The 12,732-nt window shown below is 43.5% G+C and overlaps 1 protein-coding gene and 1 long non-coding RNA gene across 2 annotated transcripts in view; both read right to left on the minus strand.

Annotated features, from left to right (window-relative positions):
* Positions 1-6,483: 6,483 nt before the first annotated feature.
* Positions 6,484-9,257, minus strand: LOC144889828 (uncharacterized). The gene is made up of 3 exons (XM_078771053.1): positions 7,305-9,257; positions 6,738-6,875; positions 6,484-6,575 (listed from the first exon to the last, which is right to left on the minus strand). The coding sequence occupies exons 1-3, from the start codon at positions 9,163-9,165 to the stop codon at positions 6,484-6,486; spliced, it is 2,091 nt and encodes a 696-aa protein (XP_078627179.1). The 5' UTR covers positions 9,166-9,257.
* Positions 9,258-9,862: 605 nt separating this feature from the next.
* Positions 9,863-12,732, minus strand: part of LOC137421241 (uncharacterized) — a 43,484-nt gene continuing 40,614 nt past the window's right edge. Inside the window, exon 3 of the long non-coding RNA XR_013622352.1 lies at positions 9,863-9,966. This is a non-coding gene — a long non-coding RNA (uncharacterized LOC137421241). The remainder of the gene's footprint in view (positions 9,967-12,732) is intronic.

The raw sequence follows: 12,732 nt of genomic DNA on the forward strand, positions 1-12,732 counted from the left end.
GAGCATCTGGACTACAGCGCACGAGCCACTGGCACTAGTCCCAAGCCCAAGCAATCATGGATGGATGGAAAAAGATGGCCAACTGGTTCCCATCTGGACCAGGTTGCCCCTTGCCAGGGATGTGTTTGATCTAGACGTAAAATGCGCGTGCACAAAACCTTGCTCGTCATGCAAGTGCAAAAAAGCTGACTTGAAGTGCTCACGTTTATGCAAGTGCAAATGTCCCAACTAAATGACCATGATGGTTGTGAGAATGAGTAATGATTTTTTAGTTGCACTTACCTAATCAATCAAATATCACTAAGAACAATGAAAATAGAACGTTCGGTTTATATTCATGGTATTTTATAGAATTTACGTTCGTATGTGCTTAATTGTTAACATGCATAATTCTGCTAAATTCTGCTATAACGTTTGTTGTGTAATTTACCATTTCGGGACAAATAAATACTCTGATGTAGTCAGAAATGGTTTTATTGGATTCCTTGACCATGAAAACCTAGGTATAGACACCAAATTCATGTTTCGAGGTTGATTAGTTTCCGAGATATTGTCAGTATTAGATTTTGATGGCGGTCATCTTGGAAAATGGCGGGAATGTATGAAGACTCCATGTGATCTTTGTCCACTCGGACCAAAATTCTTACTTAGACGCTAAGCTTCAAAATGGTACCAAAAATCAAACTTTTTCAAAAACTTGAAGTGACTGATGCCCCAGGCCCCCCCCTAAAAGGTTTTATAACTGTCCAGTCCAGGGAGCATGAGGGCAGCATTATCTCCAGCCTAAACGAACATGGCACGACCATTGAGGCTGACCACTTTTTTTTTCTTTTTCTTTTTAGCATACAAAATCGAGGCTCGTGAAAGAGCTAACATTTATCAAACAAACAAATCAAACAAACAAGCAAGCAACCAAAGTATATAAAAAGGGGAGCGGTAGACAAGATGGGGAGAGAAGGGGAGGAAGCACACAAACACAACATTTGAGAGCAGGGACATCGGGAGATGTGTGGGAGGGAAAGGGCTTGGGGGAGGCAGGATAGGTAGAAAACGCAAGGACACCAAGGACTTCCAGGAAAGAAGTTGGTATTTCAAAAAAGTGGATTTGGGATGAAATTAGCGGGGGTAGAAAAGATCAAGGTTTTGGATTGGGGAAGATAAGAGATGGTGGTGAACAGCTGTTTTAAACACCTGGAGGGAGGAGTGTGATTGAAGAGAGTGAGGGAGTTTGTTCCAGAGGTGGGAGAAAAGAGGAATGAAGGAGTGAAGGTGAGCAGAGAGTCTTGATTTTGGCAGTTTAACCATAAGAGGTTTGCAGGCAAATCTTGTGTGACCTGTAGGAATATTTGGGGAACAGAGCCCAGAGAGAGCTGGGGGAGCAAGGCCGGAGAGGAGTCAGTAGAAGAGGGAAAGACCACCAACCTGCCTGCGGTGAGTAAGTGAAAGGCCCTCGGAGATAGCGTCATCGCGGGAGATTCCAATGATTCTGAACGCTTTGGTTTCAACAGCGTGAAGATGAGCTAGGTGTGAGGCAGGAGCACCAGCCCAGAAGGGAGAGCAGCACTCCATTGAGCTGCGGATGAAAGCCTTGTATGTGGTGAGGAGCTCAGGTGTGCCAAGGAAGGACTTCGCACGACGGAGGATGCCCAGTCGGCGACTGGCTTTGGAGGCCAGCTTGGAAATGTGGTTTTCCCAGGAAAGATCATGGCAGATAGTGAGACCCAAAATCTTGAGTGACAGAACTTCTTGGAGAGGATTATTCAGAAAGTAGATGGGAGGGTTGTCCAGTCGGTCTTTTCAGACAGACATTGTAAGAGTGTGAGATTTGTCAGGATTGAAAGACATGTTCCACTTGTTTGCCCGGTTTGTGATTTTGTCCAGGTCTGCAGAGAGTGAGGAGGCTGCAGACTGCCGATCTGAGCGATGAGGAATGGAGTGGCAGAGAGTGGAGTCAACAGCAAAGAGATAGAGAGGATTTTCAAGAGAGTCAGAGAGATCATTGATTTAGACCAGAAAAAGCACAGGGCCCAGAACACTGCCTTGGGGAAGTCCAGCCTGAACAGGAAGAGGAGATGAGAGAAACCCATTCAGGGCCAAATGTTGACTACGACTAGAGAGGAAGTCCGCCAGCCATGCGTGGAGATTTCCATGGATACCAAAGGAGGAGAGTTTGGTGAGCAGAGCTGGGTGCCAGACCGTATCGAAGGCACGTGATATGTCGAGGGACACAGCTCTAATTTCCTGTTTGGCATTGAGGACCTCCATCCATTGTTGAGACAGAAGAAGCAGCATGTCCAGAGTAGAGTGACCTGGTCTGAAACAAAATTGATGATCAGAGATCAAGCCATTGGAGAAGAGGAAATATTTCATACCCGAAGCAATGATGGATTCCATGACTTTGCTGATAATTGTGAGAAGGCTGATTGGTCTGTAGTTGCGAGGATCTGTTTTTGCACCTTTTTTGTGTAAAGCGGTGATGTTGGCTGATTTCCAAGCAGATGGCAGTTAACCTTGAGCAAAAGAGAGGGTGAAGAGAACAGAGAGAGGGAGTGAAAGAGCGGAAGAACAGGATTTTAGGACCCGTGGGCTGATGCCGTCAGGTCCAGTTGCAGAATCAGACTCGAGGGTTTACAGAAACTTTTACACCTTGTCAGGAGGAAAGGACACAGAGTCCAGGAGCAGCTGGGTATGACTGGGTATGGTGGCTACAGAGAGGGATGGGTTTGGGACACAAGATTTAGAGGCAAACACAGAGTTGAGGCATTCAGCTTTTTCATGTGCAGAGTCAGCTGTGTAGCCGTTTGAGGTAAGGGAGGGGATGGAGGGGGAACAAACACCAGAAACAGATTTGACCAGACGCCACCAGGATTTGGAAGAGGGAGACAGATAAGAGACTTCGGTCTTGAGAACAGAGAGATATTGTTTCCTGGCTCTCCTGAGGGTGGACACACACTTGTTTCGGGCTTTGTGAAAGGAAATGAGATTTCCTTCCGTTGGATTTGCTTTCCATGAGACAAAGGCAAGTTGTTTCTGGGCAACAGCCTCACCACAAGATTCCGTGTACCATGGACGGAGGAAGGGTATGACAACTGAAGACGAGATGGGATAAATCTGTGCATGAGAGAGAGCAATTTAGTTTGGAAGAATTCCCAGGATGAGTTGATGTCAGAGGTGGTAGAGATGGGAGACCAGTCCTGATGATTGATGGCTGCTTGAAGACCATGCCAGTTGGCCCGAGTGAAATGCCAGACTCGTCGAAGCTGAGCAGGCTCCCTGAGAATAGTCAGAGAGACGTCCACTTTAACAAGCACATGATCAGATGAGCTGATTGGAGCAGCAGACATTTTCAGGCAAGTTAGTCATAACCAAGTCCAGAAGAGAAGATGCTCTGTTGACTGAGATCCGGGTCGGGAAGTTGACAGATTGTGTCAGTCCCAGTGAGTCGCAGAAGTCCTTTGCTGAGGAGCCATGGCTGGTGAGAGAGGTACCCACACCCAGCCAACTGGCATGGTGACAATTGAAATCACCACATATGAGGAAGAGAGAGTTGGGATGAGTCGATAGACGTTGGTCCCTATTATCAGACAGCGAGATGTAGATGGAGTCATCACTGTTTGGTGGACGGTACAACACACATATGAACAAGAGGTGGGAGTGAAGGGGAAGCCATAGCCAGAGGTATTCCTGGGGGTGAGGTGGAGAGAGTGCAGTGCAGGGCGAGTGAGGAAGAGAGTTTTTGATAAAGATACCAACCCCACCTCCAGGACGAGGCTCAGGTCTATCATACCGGAGGAGGGAGTAACCCGGGATAGATATTAAGGAATCAGAGACATCATGGAGGAAAGTTTCTGTTAAGCAGATCACGTCTGGTTTGTCAGAAGCAACCTGTATGGAGAGATCAGTTAAGTTTGAATGAAGGCCCCGGATGTTTGAGGTCCATACCGTTAATGAAGGAAGGGGGAGCATCGGATAAAGAACAGGGGGGAGGAGGGGTAGGGTAAGATGTGGAAGAGGTGGAAGAGCTGTTGAAGGTGTGTAAGAGATTTCAGAATAGCTCAGAGAAAGGGAAGGATGTGGCAGACAAAAGGTTAGATGGTGATTGGGTGAGGCACAATGATGTGTTATTTGAGGAGGGGGAAGAGCGAGGCAGAAGGTTGGGGGAGATGGAGGTGAGAGTTGGAAGGGGGAAGAAGCAGGGAGGACACTTTGAGGAGGGGTGAGAGGGGGGAAATGGAGAAGAAATGAGGGTGGGGAGATTTGAAGGGGAGGGGCGAGGGGGGAGCTAATGAGAGGAGGGGTTAGGGGGGAGTGTAGGAGGGAAGGGACAAGGGGAGGGATTTGAAAGGGATGGGATATGGGGGAGATTTGGAGGGGAGGGTTGAGGGGGCAGTCTAGGAGGGGAGGGGCGAGGGGGAGTCTTGGAGGGGAGGGTGTGGGGGGAGGATTTGGAGGGGAGGGGCAAGGGGGAAGATTTGAAAGGGATGGGTGATGGGGAAGATTTGGAGGGGAGGCGTGATGGGGAAGATTTGGAGGGGAGGGGTGAGATTGGATTTTAGAAAGTGTACGAAAAATGGGAAACGAACATTTATTGCAAAATGAGTTTCTTGTGACCTTCGAGTCAAAAATACATTTAAGGACGCTGGAGGGAGGATGGAGTGCAAGAGAGTTTAGGGAATGTAGAAAAGAGGCAGTTTAAGAGATGGAATTTTTTTTGGGGATGAATAGATTTGGTGAACAAGTCGAAAGCAACCTTTTAAAGAAGAAGAAGAAAAAGGTGTTATAATATACGACAGAATACAGAACTTGAGGGGAAGTTTAAACATTTTAAAGTTTAACAGTGAAAACTATCTGGGGAAATGGGGGAGAAACACGTGGTCGAAGAACGAACGAACGAATAAGAACGAATAAACGAATACCCATGATTGTTTGTTTCAATCAGAGAAGGAAATGTTTTTTGTTTTTTTTGAGTTGAGATTTTAAACAAGGAAGTAGGCTATGGGGTGAAAAGCCTGGGAAAAACAGAGAACGAAAGTTATTGGAGCACAAACGACGGACCGCTGAGAGAAAAACAAAGCCTCAAGGTTGGACACTGTACAAGGCCTCAAAAGACACGACACAAATTAACACGATTTTCTATACAGGTATGAAAGATTTACACCGAGAATCTTCCTCGGGACATACTATACGCACACACACCATAAAATAAATACAGTTATAACGAAAATACAAATGGGAACAACAACTTAACTTCGATTTCGATGGAGAGCGTGGACAGCTGCGAATAAACGAAACCTCGCCAGCAAGACCGGAAGCGGCAGGTTGAAAAACTTTGAAAACTTGAAAAAAAGGAAGTTGAAAACTTTGTTTTCAACCAATGCGTTAGGTCTTTTGGAGTGTCCCTGCTTCTCCTCTCTTTGTAATTTCCAACAATGCGACTTCAGATGTCCCCTCTGGTTACAGTAATAACATGTTCGTGCTTTACAACTGGCAGATGCATTTTTCGACCAATCAAACTGTCCACCCAGAGATGTCTGCATCAACGGACCCTTATGGTCTTCCCACTCCTCACAAACCACATTCTTGTTATACCACGTCGTACCATAACCAGGAAGACCAAATCTTTTCTTGTCGGTGAGCTCATAATTATCTGCACAAACTACACCTCTTTTAAACCCACCAACTTTATGATCATTAAGGTGCATCCTTTTGTCGAAGGGGAAACTGTTTGTAAATTCTTCCATCAAGATAACCTCCCTTCGATTACCATAGTCCCCATCCACTTTCAGAGAATGATAACACCGATCAAAAATCATTTACTTGTCCCGAGCAAATTCAACAAATGTTTGCCCAGCCTGTATTTTTATGGTTCGGAACTTCTGTCTGTATGCTTCCAGCACTTGCTCATCGGCCGACAACACAGGCCTTTTCCCTTCAGACTTCAGTTTTTTATTTTCTCTTTCAAACTCCCTTTCCTTTACTTTGTCTTCGAACTTTAACCTCAGCTGTCTTTTTCCGATTCTATCCTGACCAGTTCCACTCCATCATTCCTCCTCTTTACCCACGGTTCTAAACCCATGTGACTCACAATAACCAAGAAATCTCAGACTTTCTCAAACTGGGTTTCACACAGGCCCTAATATGATCAGCTACAGCTCGGAACTCCCCCTCACGTAACAGTTCAACATCTTGCACTGAAAGCTCATCTTTTTTTTACTTCGCAGTAAATACAATAGAAACAGGAACATATACAAAACATGACAAATTTTTTTTTTCTCATTGGTAAAATAATGAAAAATCCAAGACAGGTAGAAGTATAATTCAGATCCCAGAAGAGAGCCCCCAATTTGTTGTGGTACGCAAAACACAAAGCAAAGCACGGGGTCAAGAACAGCTTTAATTATCAGTTGTAACAATGAGAACTATATACATATGCATAGAGAGAGAAAAAGAGAAAGTTTAAAAAACCCAATCAGTCCAACGAGCCTACTCTATCCATGAACGAGAAACCTGTGTTGGCATTGATCCGTGCTCATCATTGCCACTTTCACTCCAAGTGGATTTGTAAGGACGCTCTCCTGTGTGGGTCGTCATATGTAATTTCAAATTTTTGTTTTGAGGGAATCCTTTTTCACATATTGAGCATTTGTATGGATGCTCTCCTGTATGGGTCCTCATATGCCTTTTCAAATGGCTGTTCAAAGTGAAATCTTTATCACATATTGAGCATTTGTATGGACGCTCTCCTGTATGGACCCTCATGTGCATTTTCAAATCGCTGTTATAAGGGAAATCTTTATCACATATTGAGCATTGGTTTGGATGCTCTCCTGTGTGGATCCTCATGTGCATTTTCAAATCACCATTACGAGTGAAATCTTTTTCACACATTGAGCATTTGTAAGGACACTCTCCTGTGTGGATCCTCATATGCCTTTTCAAATGGCTGTTAAAAGTGAAATTTTTATCACATATTGAGCATTTGTGAGGACGCTCTCCTGTATGGATCCTCATGTGCATTTTCAAATCGCTGTTATAAGGGAAATCTTTATCACATATTGAGCATTGGTTTGGACGCTCTCCTGTGTGGATCCTCATGTGCATTTTCAAATAACCATTACGAGTGAAATCTTTTTCACACATTGAGCATTTGTAAGGACACTCTCCTGTGTGGATCCTCATATGCCTTTTCAAATGGCTGTTAAAAGTGAAATTTTTATCACATATTGAGCATTTGTGAGGACGCTCTCCTGTATGGATCCTCATGTGCATTTTCAAATCGCTGTTATAAGGGAAATCTTTATCACATATTGAGCATTTGTAAGGACACTCTCCTGTGTGGATCCTCATATGCCTTTTCAAATGGCTGTTAAAAGTGAAATTTTTATCACATATTGAGCATTTGTGAGGACGCTCTCCTGTATGGATCCTCATGTGCATTTTCAAATCGCTGTTATAAGGGAAATCTTTATCACATATTGAGCATTTGTATGGATACTCTCCTGTGTGGATCCTCATATGCCTTTTCAAATGGCTGCGAGAAGGGAAATCTTTATCACATATTGAGCATTTGCATGGACGCTCTCCTGTGTGGATCCTCATGTGCATTTTCAAATGGCTGTTACAAGTGAAATCTTTTTCACACATTGAGCATTTGTATGGACGCTCTCCTGTATGGATCCTCATATGCAATTTCAAAGTGTTGTTTTGAGGGAAATCTTTATCACATATCGAGCATTTGTAAGGACGCTCTCCTGTGTGGATCCTCATATGCAATTTCAAAGTGTTGTTATGAGGGAAATCTTTATCACATATTGAGCATTTGTAAGGATGCTCTCCTGCATGGATCCTCATATGCAATTTCAAAGTGTTGATTTGAGGGAAATCTTTATCACATATCGAGCATTTGTAAGGACGCTCTCCTGTATGGATCCTCATATGTAATTTCAAAGTATTGTTTTGAGGGAAATCTTTCTCACATATTGAGCATTTGTAAGGATGCTCTCCTGTATGGATCCTCATGTGCATTTTCAAATGGCTGTTACAAGTGAAATCTTTTTCACACATTGAGCATTTGTATGGATGCTCTCCTGTATGGATCCTTAAATGCAATTTCAAATTTTTGTTTTGAGTGAAATCTTTGTCACAAATCGAACATTTGTAAGGATGCTCTCCTGTATGGATCCTCATATGAAATTTCAAAGTGTTGTTTTGAGGGAAATCTTTTTCACATATTGAGCATTTGTATGGACGCTCTCCTGTATGGATCCTCATGTGCATTTTCAATACACCATTAAGAGTGAAATCTTTTTCACACATTGAGCATTTGTAAGGACGCCCTCCTGTATGGATCCTCATATGCCTTTTCAAATGGCTGTTAAAAGTGAAATCTGTTTCACATATTGAGCATTTGTGAGGACGCTCTCCTGTATGGATCCTCATGTGCATTTTCAAATCGCTGTTATAAGGGAAATCTTTATCACATATTGGGCATTTGTATGGATGCTCTCCTGTATGGATCCTCATGTGCATTTTCAAATCACCATTATGAGTGCAATCTTTTTTACACATTGAGCATTTGTAAGGACGCTCTCCTGTGTGGATCCTCATATGCCTTTTCAAATGGCTGTTATAAGGGAAATCTTTATCACATATTGAGCATTTGCATGGACGCTCTCCTGTATGGATCCTCATGTGCGCTTTCAAATCACCAATATGAGTGAAATCTTTTTCACACATTGAGCATTTGTCAGGACGCTCTCCTGTATGGATCCTCATATGCCTTTTCAAATGGCTGTTAAAAGTGAAATCTTTATCACATATTGAGCATTTGTAAGGACGCTCTCTCATGTGGATCCTCATGTGCATTTTCAAAGTGTTGTTTTGAGGGAAATCTTTGTCACATGTCGAACATTTGTAAGGACGCTCTCCTGTATGGATCCTCATGTGCATTTTCAAATTGCTGTTACAAGGGAAATCTTTATCACATATTGAGCACTGGTGCGGGCGCTCTCCAGTGTAGGTCCTCATGTGCATTTTTATATTACTCGGTGAAGCAAAATCGGTACTGTGTGCATCATACTTGTGATGTATTTGACTTTCGAGAACAGTTTTGTGTTTATTTAATTCCATATTAATCTTTGTGTTGCGAGCAACAGTCATGCACATGTATGATAAAGGTCGTGAGTCTTCTTCTCGGGATCGTTTCTTCAAAAAAGACTTATTCGCAGTCAAGTTGGACCTGGATCTTGTTTGTGCAACATGACTTCTTCGTTGTTCTGCAAAAATGAAGAATAAAATCATTTTTCATTTTTTTGGAAAACTCTAAATGCAAAATATTGAAAGATTTCGAAAAATTTTCATGTTCTGAATTCAAAATATTCATTTGTAGGTTTCTGCTCACGAGTTGCAGAACAGGTAGTACTGCCATTTGCCAAACTAGGACGTGCCCGCACGTACGTGCTTGCCCGTACGTGCGTGCAAAAAAACATGCGTGCAAACAACAACAACAAAAAACAACTTTGAAACCACGTGGCAGTAACGACCACAGAACCCCCCCCTCTATTTACATGAAATGGTTTGGTCCATTCGCAAAGCCAGTAACGACCACAGAACCCCCCCCCCCTCTATTTACATGAAATGGTTTGGTCCATTCGCAAAGCCAAAGCGAACGGCTTGCGAGTACGGTGACCATACCTTGGGAACCACTTGTCCGATTAATTTCAAACCTTGAAAAGGCACATCCTCGGGTCCCCAGCAATATACCTGGCAAGTTTCAAGTATATCGGACCGGTAGTTGTCGAGAAACAGCGGTCACAGACAAACACACACACATACACACAGAGATTACTGGAATTATAGATAGATGAACATGTGGATCTCCCTTTGCAGAAGCACGTATTGAAGCTTCTGAGACAGATGAATTGTTGTTGTGTTGTTTGCATTCCACATTTACAGGACGGACATCACCTGCACAGAATTCAATGTCAGTCTTTTGCAGAACATTAACTTTAAAACACTGCCAAATACAAATCAGGCCAACAGGTAGCATAATAGATGTCACTTCTGTAATTCTGCCACCATTATGGGTGAGGAGCCGAGGTGTTTACAACGAGAATTACATACGAGCTGGTGTGTGTTGCAACCATTTTATCAGAGGTAATTGTTTCCCAATGCCAGACTCATTATTACCATAAATTGGCGTATAAGCTGCACCCTAATTTTGTGACATTTCGCATTGCCTTCCTGTCTGGGGATTGTTCCACATGTCATCATGTACTGTATGTCGACGCCGGTTGCACCTCATTAAAGCCAAGTTATATTCACCAGATTTGTAGTAAATTTTCTGTCATACATTTGTCCCTGTGTTGCTGTCATACAGTGCATTCAGAAAGTATTCAGACCCCTTCACTTTTGTCACATTTTGTTATATTGCAGCCTTATGCTGAAATCGTTTAAATTCATTTTTCCCCTCATCAATCTACACTCAATACCCTATAATGACAAAGATAAAACAGGATTTTAGAAAGTTTTGCAAATTTATTAACAAAAAAAATCAGAAATATCACAATTACATAAGTATTCAGACCCTTTGCTATGACATTTGAAATTTAGCTCATGTGCCTCCCATTTCTCTTGATCATCTTTGAGATGTTTCTCCACCTTGAATGGAGTCCACCTGTGGTAAATTCAATTGATTGGACATGATTTGGAAAGGCACACACCTGTCTATAAAAGGTCTCACAGCTGACAATGCATATCAGAGCAAAAATCAAGCCATGAGGTCGATGGAACTGCCTGCAGAGCTCAGAGACAGGATTGTGTCGAGGCACCGATCTGGGGAAGCAGACAAAAAAATCTCTGCTGCATTGAAGGTTCCCAAGAGCACAGTGGCCTCCATCTATCTATAATTCCAGTAATCTCTGTGTGTATGTGTGTTTGTATGTGTGTATGTGTGTTTGTATGTTTGTCTGTGACCGCTGTTTCTCGACAACCACGGGTCCGATATACTTTAAACTTGCCAGGTATATTGCTGGGGACCCGAGGATGTGCCTTTTCAAGGTTTCATATTAATCGGACAAGTACTTACCGAGCTATGTCCAAAAAACGATTCAACCAATCAGAGAGCAGCGAGCTATCGCGTGTGCCGAACGTGGCGAACACACTCTGCCTCGGACGGCACATTTGAGAGCGTATTCATTTATTTCACGTTGGCAAACTATGTTGCCGCTATGTTGGCGTTAAACTATGTTTTAAAACTAATTAAAACCATTTCATGTAAATAGAGGGGGGGGATTGTCACTGTACTCGCAAGCCGTTCGCCGTTCGCTTTGGCGTTGCGAATGGACCAAAACATTTCATGGACCAAACCATTTCATGTAAAGCGTTCGCCGTTCACTTTGGCGTTGCGAATGGACCAAAACATTTCATGGACCAAACCATTTCATGTAAATAGAGGGGGGGGGATTGTCACCGTACTCGCACCCACGTACCCACGTACCCACGTACGGGCATTGCACCCACGTACGGGCATGCCCTAGTAATTCTTAAATGGAGGAAGTTTGGAACAACCACGACTCTTCCTTGAGCTGGCCGCCTGGCCAAACTGAGCAATCGGGGGAGAAGGGCCTTGGTAAGAGAGGTGACCAAGAACCCGATGGTCACTCTGGCTGAGCTCCAGAGATCCTGTGTGGAGATGGGAGAAACTTCCAGAAGGACAACCATCACTGCAACACTCCACTGATCTGGGCTTTGTGGAAGTGTAACTCATTGGTTGGGACTAGTAACGGAGTAGGTAGTCCAGGTGGTTCGTAAGAATGTCAGGAATGTATCTCAGAACATGGACTGGGAGTTCCTTTGTCCACCTTTATCACGGCCCCGGGCTAACACACATTCCCAAGCCCATACTATTGTTTGGACATCGGGATGCAAAGAGGGTGAAGGAACTCCCCAGCAGGGAGGCAAGCATGGATGACCTCGGAGCATTTAGCGGAGAGAGGATTAGCGCGGCGGTGCCCAAAAAACGAGAACATACTTTGAGTCAACACACTTGTCATCAGAATCTCTGCCCAAACGGAACGAACGAGTACGGAACGAGGACAGCGGAGAAGACCGACCAAAGAAGAACCAATGACTTGAATTACCAAATTCGTTATTGTATTGTAGTTCTTTATTATATTGAAACAAGTGAATTATTAGTTAATAAAGCATTGCTTTTGTAAAAGCTGTTTGGTCATATCGGAGCCTCCTGAGTCCTTTAACATACCCGAACAATCTGGTGGCCCTTACGCGGATCAATTGGACACATCGGCAAGATCTTTCTGAGCGGTAAGCATGTTCTTGTTCTTGTCCAATATGATGTACGAACGTGGGAATAGTTATTCTGTGTATACATGGAGGATGTGGTGTTTGGGCTTCTCCACGCACTATTGGTGCACGGAAGCCCTGATAAGGAAAATGTAGATGAGACCCTTTTTGCTCAGGTGCTGTGTAGCGCTGCACAAAGATCCATATGAGTGGGGCCTGGGTGCTGTGTAATTAATTAGTACACAAAGAACCAATTACTAGGGTGCTGAATAAACACAAAAGATCCATTGGAGCGGGACTCCCGGTGCTGTGATTTATTCAAAGAACCAATTTTTGTAAGAATTAAGATATGATTTTTGTCGACATTATAAATACATTAATATGTGTAACGATTTTTGTAACGATCGTCCTGCAAAAGGTCTGCTCGTT

Source organism: Myxine glutinosa, chromosome 1, assembly GCF_964187855.1.
Source record: "Myxine glutinosa chromosome 1, kmMyxGlut1.1, whole genome shotgun sequence".
NCBI classification, from domain to species: domain Eukaryota; kingdom Metazoa; phylum Chordata; class Myxini; order Myxiniformes; family Myxinidae; genus Myxine; species Myxine glutinosa.

Coding starts and splice junctions, on each gene's coding strand:
- LOC144889828 (XM_078771053.1), bottom strand. CDS start 9,165: ATGTGCATGACTGTTGCTCGCAACACAAAGATTAATATGGAATTAAAT. Junction 6,876..7,304: donor TCCTTACAAATGCTCAATAT/GTGATAAAGATT, acceptor TGTGTGAAAAAG/ATTTCACTCGTAATGGTGAT. Junction 6,576..6,737: donor GAGGGTCCATACAGGAGAGC/GTCCATACAAAT, acceptor CGACCCACACAG/GAGAGCGTCCTTACAAATCC.